We start from the raw sequence: 10890 nt of genomic DNA on the forward strand, positions 1-10890 counted from the left end.
TGTGCCCAATATGAGGGGTCCCACTATCCCTGTGCTGAGTTCCTGGGTCTATATACTTGCTGTGCCCAATATGAGGGGTCCCACTATCCCTGTGCCGAGTTCCTAGGTCTGTACCCCTGCTGTGCCCAATATGAGGGGTTCCACTATCCCTGTGCTGAGTTCCTGGGTCTGTACCCCTGCTGTGCCCATTATGAGGGGCTCCCACCATCCCTGTGCTGAGTTCCTGGGTCTGTACCCCTGCTGTGCCCATTATGAGGGGTTCAGTTTTTTTGCTGTTGGAATTTTTTTCACACTGATTTTACTATGTATTCTCAGGACAGCCAAATCCCTGATATGAGAAGAGATCCTGGAATTACTTTTCCTTAGCAGCTTTTTCACATGTGCAGTTGGGGTATTTCCTTGTTGTACCTGGGCAGATGACTGACATTTTAATATATATTTTTACAAATCTTTCCTGCTTGAGAATTTATAGTCATCATACAAGATACCTCATTCAAACACATTCATTACCCATACCATGTACCCTATAACCCCCCTGTTTACACTGACCTGTGGTGCACTTTTTATGGTCACCAACAGATATAAAGCATTGAACCTGACCCCAAAATACTTGAAAAAAAAATAAACCACAGACAAACTTCCCTGTAAATATTCTTCTGCATCACATTTATACTATTACATGGGAAAGAAGGAATTTGTTAGCCTTGGAACCAACACATCAGGCACACAAAACACTAAAATGAACAAAAAGAATGGTGCTGAGTTCTATCCCACTTCTCATAACAAAGTTAAATACCGTATTTTCCGGCGTAGAAGACGACTTTTTAACCCCGAAAAATCTGTGCCAAAGTCCGGGGTCGTCTTATAGGCCGGGTACTTACCTGCAGCTTGCTTCCCCTTGCTTCATATATGGTGGGGGGTGCCGCGGCCGAGTCCCCGCTCTGTGTGCGGAGTATGAAGCAAGGGGAAGCAAGCTGCACACACATCTTCCTGTAGGAGGAGAACGTGAGCCTGGATTGGCTCTCCACCAGAACCCGCCCATTCGACTCGGAGGGCTGCGCCTTAGAGGAGTGTGGAGCGTGCGAGGGACAGTGTAGGTTGCCACTGTACACGCCTCTTACCTCCTCCATCTACTGTACTGTTCCTTCTGCCTCTCAGATCTCGCACAATAGCAGAAGGAACAGTACAGTAATTGGCGGACCTCTCAGACACACACCCTTATGTTTATAAGTGACAGTTTTTCTGCTAAGTACATGCATGTCATAAGCATTTGAATTACTCTATATTTTACCTGGAAAAGTTGGGGGTCATCTTATACGCCGGAAAATATGGTAGGTATAGTAGTGAAAGAAATCTGCCTGCCCATTCAATAATGAAAAAATGGAGAAACAGAAAAAAGAAGGCTTTTAGGCATACAAACAATATAAATGTATACATACATATAAAGGTAACAACAAGTGTTACATGTAAGGTGGACCTATGGCCTGTAACAAGCACTATACACTCATTACTATAGAAAAGTGTTAACTGGTGAAATAATATTCTCACATTCGCAACAGGCAGTCCAAGAATATAAGTAAATAATCACAGTCACTTGGAGAGTACCCGATGCGTTTCACCTTTAAAAGACTTCTTCAGGGGTAGAAATGAAATGCAATGTGATAAATTAATAGGAACCAAGTCTTAGTGTTCATGGTTTAACTTAATACCGTTTACCCTCTGATAAGGCACTGTCTTATATTTTTTGAAATGCCAAAATATGCCCTATATGTCTTATTTTCAGGGGGATGTCTTATATTTCCATGAAGAAGACTACAGTACACATTTATTGTTGAAAATCACTCATGATCACTCATGTGCTATTGATTGTCCCCTTCTGATCACTCATGTGCCATTCATTGTCCCCTTCTGATCACTCATGTGCCATTCATTGTCCCCTTCTGATCACTCATGTGCCATTCATTGTCCCCTTCTGATCACTCATGTCCCATTGATTGTCCCCTTCTGATCACTATGTGCCATTCATTGTCCCCTTCTGATCACTGACTCGCCGGGTAACAGACTCTGTTACCTACTCTGAAGTTACTTTCAGTTTCACTCTGCACTGCAGCCAGCATGGAGGAGTCACACAGAGGCACACAGTATCAGGTATCGGAGGATGTCTTATTTGCAGGGGGTGCTTTATTTTAATTGTTTGAGCAAAAATCAGGGGGTGGCGTATTTGATGGGGATGTCTTATCATCAGGGAAACACGGTACAATCAATAGATTTTTTTTTGATTCGTTAATGAATCAACTGTTGAACAATAAAGTATTAGGACTTACATGTCGATTGGATCAAGTGTATTAATAGAGCTTCTGGGGCTTCATGGAGTTGGAAAAAGTCCTAAATTAAGGGTAAAAAAAGATATATTGTTTGTATGCCTAAAAGTCCTCTTTGTTCTGTTTGTCCCAAAATAGATGAATAAAACCATAAATCTTATTTTCATGAAAAGTTCACCTTCTTCTGCGACATCCTGGATTTTTTCCCCCAATTTTCCTTCTCGATATCATTACTTCCAAAGACAACTACTAAGGCAGCTTTATGCCAGAAAACAAACTATCTTCACTGTGCTTACAGCAGGATGAGATACTGGAGAAGGAGCCATTACTTCTGTCTGCTGGCCCCGGGGGTTTTTTGCAGACAGCACTTTACACCACAAAAGCTATAATTTCCCTAGAAAAGGGAGTAAATAAAGAAAGAAAAGGATTCAAATGTCACCATTAAACCAGACAGCATTTTAAATGGTGTTACAAATTAGCCATTAACCAGAAGATGACTTACAGAGTCTCTAGAAAGTATTTGTAACTGGGAATAAATTCATCTACCTAATGGGAATATCTCACCATAGACCTGCACTGGATCAGGGGATATAAAAAGACTTTGCATTAGCCCACCAAAGCCAGAAGTTTTCTTGGTTTATAGCAGGGTTGTCAAACCCAAAATACACAGAGGGCCGAAAATAAAAACTCAGACCAAGTCGGAGGTCAAACTTGAAATGTATTTTAAAAATAGGAAGTAATTCCTTCAAATTAAATATAAAACATTTTTATATGGAAACAATAGATATTGCTTAACATGTAATCTGGAACAAGGAAATACCTGGAAATGCAATGTAAGCACTAATTGGCCCCTAGCTACAGTTCTTGAGTAGATTTGAATAAAGATGGGATGAATGTGACTAATGAATTGACAGCAAATAATGAAATGAATGTTACACATGTATAAATTATGTGCTCAGATCTGATATCTTCAAAACTCTTGTTAGAAAAGAAAAAGCAAGTTATTTACAAAAGAGACAGAAAGGAGTGACCTCTCTTATTGATGGTTTCACACAGATGATTACCTTGTACTTTATATTTTATTTCTCCTGCTGTGAGCTGGGAATATCGACCGGTCTCAGAAACAGAAGACGCTGGGACTACAATTCCCATCATTACTGGCGTCTATGGAACAGCCCAATGCAGAGCGGCATAGGCAGAGATCTGTTCCATAGACATAAGTGATGCCCGGACTGCAGGTCCTGCCATTACGTACGTCTATAGGACTCGAGTGATGGCGTGAGTTGTGGTAGCGGCATCACTCACTGCAGAAGGCATTGGCGGGCAGGCAGGCCAGATGCCATTCATTTTCCCAAATCCTTAGGGGGCCCAACAAAACAACCTCGCGGGCCAGAGTTTGACACCCCTGGTGTATAGGGAACCAGTACATCATCTGCCCTCTCTGATGGGCCGGGTTACATTTTCTGCTCCTGTTTGGACAATATATCTCTGTATGAGATTCCTTTCAAATTTTTTACCTTTTACTTTTGAAATTAGTCTAATGAACTGTTCTGTTTCCAGAATATTCCATGTATAGGTTAGCCTTGTGTGTACTCCCATGGAACCTGCGTGTTACCTGTATATTACCTGTGTGTGCCTGGACCCAGCACTGTAATCCTGGTGCAATATTCCTCTGTATGAGATTGTGTGCAGCTGAAGATATCATTTCTGCCATAGACAGAGACCAATGATTGTCCAAGGATTTCAGCAGGATGATATGTATGAGTTATTTATCGGACTTCCCAGGGATAACATCCCTACCTGAGGGGAGCGGAGACTGGGGCTGTGACATGGATACATATTAAAGGTACAGGTAAGAGGAAGTGTGTGTGATGGTTGAATGTACTGTACTATACATGGAAGGCAATAAGTGGATATTGGCACAGGTATAGTAATTACTGTCATTCTCAATGTGTCCACTAGGTGGTTCTATACTTGTTTTCATTCACAATGAGGTCAGTTTACTAAAGGAATATAAAACTATTCACATAGCAAAGTGAATGATTCACCTAGTAAGAGATATTTTACACAGCTTAGTGATTGAGAATCTCTGCTGACGTTAACCACCCAATAATGTGCACGGAAGATCCAGGTTTTCTTCTATATAATGGGGTAATCTCTGCAATGTGAATGATCACTTGGCTTCAGGCCTGAGTATTTGCCCCCTGGAGTGGTGACTGTAGGGGGCAGACATTGTCACCATGTCCAGTATAAACATTTTATCCTGGCAGTGGTATAAAGGTAGGTACACGCAGGAGAGGGGATTTGCCCAAGGCCAGGTAAGTACACATCTAGAACAGGGAGGTACTGTGGGGGAGGGGTTGGGAAATCTATAACACACGTGATTACAAAGCTGAGATCTGATTGGCTGACACAGAAACCTCTAGCTCTGAGGAGAGGAGGACATTATATGATGTACAATACACACAGAGGGTGAATGTGACAATTTTCACCTCACTACAATCAGATTCCATCATTTTCTCTTTGGAGGAGTTTGAGGCCCAGCTAGCAGATTCTGTCAGATTACCTCACAGCCATCTATTACTGGTCTATTCCCATCATACAGGCCCAGGGGATCCACCAATCAGAGCACAGGGTCTCCATTATACACCACCCCATCCCTGGGGGGCGCTCACACCAGAGAGGAGTCACATTCCTGGTTTAATGGCCTCCAAGGAAGAGAAATGAGGAGAGGAATCATCTCACAGCTGTCACCTCAGATGTTCCCGCCTCACCGAGCTCTCCTGTGATTGGTTGTCTCTCTGCCGTCCCTCAAACTGTTACTTCATAGCCTCCGTCCTGCACACCAACAAGCAGACCATCTGTATGTCCGATGTCCTTCACTCAGGGACTACCTGTATTTGTAATTTATTTGTCATTATTAATAATGAAACAAAAATAATGCTCTAATAAATTCTTATATTCCGAATGACAATTTTCACCTTTATATTTCATGAACTGAAGGGACGCAGCGTGACGTCGGTGTAATATTGAGTTGTATGAGGTAACCGCTGCCGAGCCGTACGCTTCAGTATTGTTTCCACCATTACAGCAGTCACCCCGCTCCGCCAATAACGATTAATCCCATTGTTTTATTTTATTTATTTCTCAGATGTTCTGTTAGGTAAGTGTGACCTTAAAGAGGAACTAAACTCAAATTCCCCAAAACACAAAAAATACCCTTACCTTCCATCCCGCAGAGCAATCGATCGATCCGGAGGTCTCTTCCATCGGGTCCCACGTTGTCCCGACATCCGTCTTTGGGTGCTCCGGGCGCTGCCATCTTTGACTCTTCTTCTATGTCCTTCTTCCTATGACCCCGGCACGAGATCGGGTCACGGGAAAAAACTTGCCGATCTCAATCGGCCAATTATCGGGCGAAAATCTGCCGTGTGTACAGTCGGTGTCGTCCATCGTCCGAACGCCCGTCCTGGTGAATCCACGGACGATGGACGACGACCGATCCCAATGAAAGTGAAGGGGGAGAGTGCACAGCAGGGTGCCCCCTCCCCTCGCTCTCCCCCTCCCCTCTCCATAGAGCAGAATGGTGCTGTATGTACAGCACCGTTCATGCATCGTGCACTCCCTTGTCGCTCGAAAGGATCGTGAAAGATCCTTTCCAACGACAAAAATTGCAAGTGTGTACGCAGCTTTACAATAGTAATACTTCACTGAACCGTTCAATGAATCAGAGCCGCCACAGTCTGTGTCAGCACCATTAGGAAGATTATTATTGTACAAATGTATTTATCTTTTTATTTAATATTAATGCTCTGCGGGATTTAAAATGATGAATTTAGTGGTCTGGGAGGTGACAGCTGTCATAGAATGTAACTCCGGTTCTCTGAATGGGCATTGGGCTTCCTCCATACCAAGTGATAGAAGGGGGCATCAAGATCCAACAATCTCCCCCATTCACACCACTGGGGGATTCTGATGTAAAGTCCAAAGAAAAATACTTAGGGTGAAAAAATAAATCCATCAAAATCACCAACCAGAGAAATAAACATCCTAGATAAATCCCTATAGATATAACTGACCCCGGGTACAATTTGCTCCAAAATCCTTCCTGATCCCATGAGACAATCGGATGTTCCCTGGATCAGCAGTCTCTGTTATCTATAAATCCTTAATCCCCAGTTATATTCCGTGCTTCTAGATATCATCCAGCTTTTTCTTAAAGCAATGTATAGTAGTTGCTGAAACTCCTTCCTGAGGGAGCCGATTCCACATTTTCACAGCGAACGTTCGTTCATCACGCATGCTCAGACCATGGACGATCAATGAACGACCGTACACACGATAGATGGTAAACGTTCGTCGTCCAATCCGATCCGTCGGTCCGGTCGTTCATTTCCAGCGACTATTCTCGTTCGTTGGCGTCGTTGGTTACTTTTTTTACCCAATCGATCGTTCGTCGTTCATTTCCAACGATAAAAATTGGAAGTGTGTACGCAGCTTTACAGTTGTACAGGGTGACAATCAAAAATCCGGCCATCGATTATCCGGATCCTTCAATTTCCCAGCATGAATTTGTGACTGCATTTTCAATACAGGGACTACAGTACACTATTTTGGCACTAAATTTTTCATGGCGCTGTCCTGTAGGAACAGCTCTTAGGTGTTGCTAAACTAAAGACACGTTGAGACGTCTCTGCTCCCTGGAACTGTGCCAGATGTCCGCGGTGCTGTGAGAGGAAGTCTATCTGTGTGTGGTCTTAAGTATAAAAAAACAAACCTGGAATTTTCCCAAATCCGGCACTAATATATCTTCAAGTTTATTAAGATGATCAAATTCAGGCTAGTACCAAGGTTTCGGAAAGGGGTGACAAAAAGGATAGTACCTGCAATATATGCTTATACTGCTGAAGTAGCCCACAGCTCTTGGTAAAGGGGGCCTGTTGGCCCTTTTACTGTGGCTGCCAAAGGACTTTTTTGGACCATACCAGAGGCATGGGTTACCGTCTGTATTTTGCAGGTTGTGTGTAAAGAACAATATTCTTGCCTAATAATAACATCCAAAATCCATAATCTTAGTGCGAGTATTAGGTAATTCAGCCTTTTAATAAATAACAATATTTTAAAAATATTTATTACAATGAGTAAAACGATTATATCTTACTGTACATACCATGCTCCCATTCCATTGGGGTCACGTACAACTCTTTTGGCACAGGTGATGTCATCACTAATGTCATCATTCATTAAACCTTAAATTAAATAATATATTATATAATATTATGTTATATTATGTTATATATTTTTGGTCAACAAGGAATTCTAATAAAAATGGTACAGGAATAACAAGCAGATAATTGCTGTACATGCTGGGCTTACACTTCATAGTCGTCTGTCCACATGTGTATGTAAAAAGGCCTTCTGCTATTTTGAATTAGGTCTCCAGTACAAGTTCAAGACTTGAAGAATTTCATGCAATTTCAGTAACTGTCCATGGTAAGAAGATTTTTGCAATGACTATATTTAAAATAAAGGGGAGTTAAGTATACAGGTAAAAATACAGCCAAGCAAAATATATCCTGAAGGGTACCATGCAATTATGCCTTTAATTTTTCAAACTGTCACTGTGTAGTCCAAGCTCTGTTTTAAATGGAGACCCTTGACTAGGGGGCACATTGCCACCATTTCAATATTCAGTGATCCTATGTTCATTGTTTACGACTCACATGATCAGTAGTAATATGGGGGATATAATAGTAGGATATGTCAATACTCCTGCAATTCTTGGAAGTTAAGGAAAAAGCCTAGATTATACAAGGAACATTTTGGACGATCCAATGGAACATGAAGGCTTCTTTTGTTAAATCTAAAATGGATATGTATGAATAGGAGGGCAAAAAAAGTGTACTATATAACACTGACTACACATGATATCTTAAAGATTTACTTACTGTTGCAGCTGATGCTACAGGCAGACACGGCTCCAGAGGTCTTGCCATCATTACACCACCAGTAACTGTTGATCTGGAAGATTCCATAGTCGCGGCTCCAGCCATTGTCGTACATAGCATTGGTGGTATACCGGCTCTCATAGTATGCCATGCACATCCCTAGGTCATAAAAAAACAAAACATTACAGCGTTATTTGTGACATTACAATTATCACACAAATCTGTAACCTTTTTTAATTAGACTCAAAGAATAATTTTAATTAATATTGTTCACATGAAAACATTTTATGTTCTTATGGTTGTTATATAATTGCCTACTTTGGCCACTTGTAGCTGCACAAAAAGCTCATTGTCCATTGGGATACCATTCTTAAATATGGAGAAAATACTTGGGCCATGCCTCACTGTGACATATAGTGAAATGGTCAATTAGAGGATTACAAAGTCACATCAATGCATAACATCCAAGCAAACTTACTTGATGAAGATCTCCATAATCTACTTCCTATTTCATAAATATCAGATGAGAAATAAGTAAGGGGAAACCTCCCACCTCTCTCTTGGATACCCTATTGCTGAGAACATATCACTAAATTTCCAGCAGAAAGTGGCCATTCTCTAAATGTTCTATTACTCTTCCTTGGCCTAATTTATTAAATCTCTCCAAGGCCGAAGAGGGTATACTTTCATCGGTGAACCTGGGTGATCCAGCAAACCTGAAATGTCTTTTTTTTTATTAACATTATTATTAAATATTATTATTATTATCACTATTATTAAATGTTTTCAATCCTGCATCACATCAATTACAGATTTGTTTGCTTTTTTCTGGGTGTTTTCCCTAACACATTGGAATTAATGCTTACTCTATAACTATGTACATTACATTGCATTTTTGTCTGGGTTGAATGAAGCGACCTATTTTCCCTTCCTAAGCCATAACCATATATTTATTGGCTCCTTGATTACTACATTTTGTGTGCATGTGTGTTTTTGTAAATGTTAACTTTGTTTTAAACTTTCAAAATATTGGTAAAGGGTATTCCAAAAATGTGAATTGTCAATCCTTGTAATGCAATATATGAAATGATTTAGTTGGAGTTACATTTTATTTTAATGATTAGACGTACATTGTATGGAAATGTACTGGTCTGCCAGACCACTTGTAACAGGAAATGGGGGCAAGGCAAACCTGCTGGGATAATGTAAAGAGATAACACAGAGAGACAAAGTTAGGAGGCAGACTGACCCAAGTTGGGGAGTGTGATGAGAAGACCTGGAGATAGAATATATAGAAATGTCTGAAGTCCTACATTGAATCAAGTAATTATTATTAGGTCAGGAGGATGTAATGTACAGCACAGTATACAGGGTTCAGGGGTCAGGAGGATGTAATGTATAGCACAGTATACAGAGTGCAGGGGTCAGGATAATTTAACGTACAGCACAGTATAGAGGGTGCAGGGATCGGGAGGATATATTGTACTGCTGTAGTATCCACAATTTCAAGATATAGGGATTAGAATTTTCAAAATGTATGGAAATTAAACGTCAGGCTTACTGTTTCAAATGAAAGTGCAAATTGGGGACCTCCGAGGACACTTACACAGGAAGGAGCATTGTGAAGGGGGCCTCTAAATTTATATCTACCTGTCACAAATTTATAACTATCATACTTTGCTACCCTGTGTGTTTCTCTTGTTTGAACCCAAATTTCCCTAGAGTGGCAGGGTGCATGAAACCAAAAATGTAGATGCAAGTGGGGGACACCTGAAATAAAATCAATAAAAATGTATCACTGACATCATTAGAAGATAACCTCTACCCACTAAAATAAAATGGGGTTTGGATAATAAAAAGGTACAGTGATTTGTACCAGGACAGCATGTTTTCATGGGCGGAGGTATTTATGTTGTAACAATGCCATGATAATGAAAGTTTGGGTGGAGTTACCCCCAAGTGTCCCCCACTTGCAAATATATTTTTGTTTACCTGCACCTCTTTTCTAGAGAAATTGGGGTTCAAGGAAGACAAGCAGATAGACGTGTCACAGGGCAGAGCATGGCATTTTATTGGGTAGAAATTATTTTATGTTCTCATAATGCCATAGTAATGACATTTTAGAGGGGTTTAGCCACAAGCGTCCCCCACTTCCACCTCTTACACCTACATTTTCGTTTTCCTGTACCTCCTGTTCCAGAGAAGTTGTGGTTGAAAGAGCAACAGACAGGGTAGCTTTTTTTGAAATAGCAACCCCAATGTTTGTTTTTCACAAGTTTTTAAACTTGTTATCTCCATATATTTAAATTATTTGAAAAACTTGTGGTAGCTATGAGGGTCCCCTGTGTACACGGAAAATTTCAAGTCTTTATGATCGAAGACGGTGAGTTGTAAGGCTGCACACACATTGTGCTGCTGATGGAATCATTACACACATACATAATGGATTATTTTCCCTGGCAGTTTTATTTTTGACCAAAGAATATACCGTATTTTTCGCCGTATAAGACGCTCCGGCATATAAGACGCACCCAAATTTAAAGGAGGAAAATCTAGAAAAAAAAGATTCTGAACCAAATACTGTACTATTCCCCTTCTGATCACTCATGTGCCATTCATAC

General features: G+C 40.8%; 1 protein-coding gene across 2 annotated transcripts in view; it reads right to left on the reverse strand.

The window, feature by feature from the left end:
• The window catches only part of CD2 (CD2 molecule), a 198127-nt gene that overhangs the window by 97393 nt on the left and 89844 nt on the right, over positions 1-10890 (reverse strand). For both annotated transcript variants that reach the window (XM_072398491.1, XM_072398493.1), the window contains exons 2-4: positions 2500-2715; positions 2325-2385; positions 1292-1358 (exon numbers count right to left, since the gene is read on the reverse strand). In XM_072398491.1, the coding sequence (XP_072254592.1) occupies positions 1292-1358; positions 2325-2385; positions 2500-2514 (143 nt within the window). In that variant the 5' untranslated portion in view covers positions 2515-2715. The remainder of the gene's footprint in view (positions 1-1291; positions 1359-2324; positions 2386-2499; positions 2716-10890) is intronic.

The sequence above is a fragment of the Pyxicephalus adspersus genome, chromosome 1 (assembly GCF_032062135.1).
Source record: "Pyxicephalus adspersus chromosome 1, UCB_Pads_2.0, whole genome shotgun sequence".
In the NCBI taxonomy this organism is placed as follows: domain Eukaryota; kingdom Metazoa; phylum Chordata; class Amphibia; order Anura; family Pyxicephalidae; genus Pyxicephalus; species Pyxicephalus adspersus.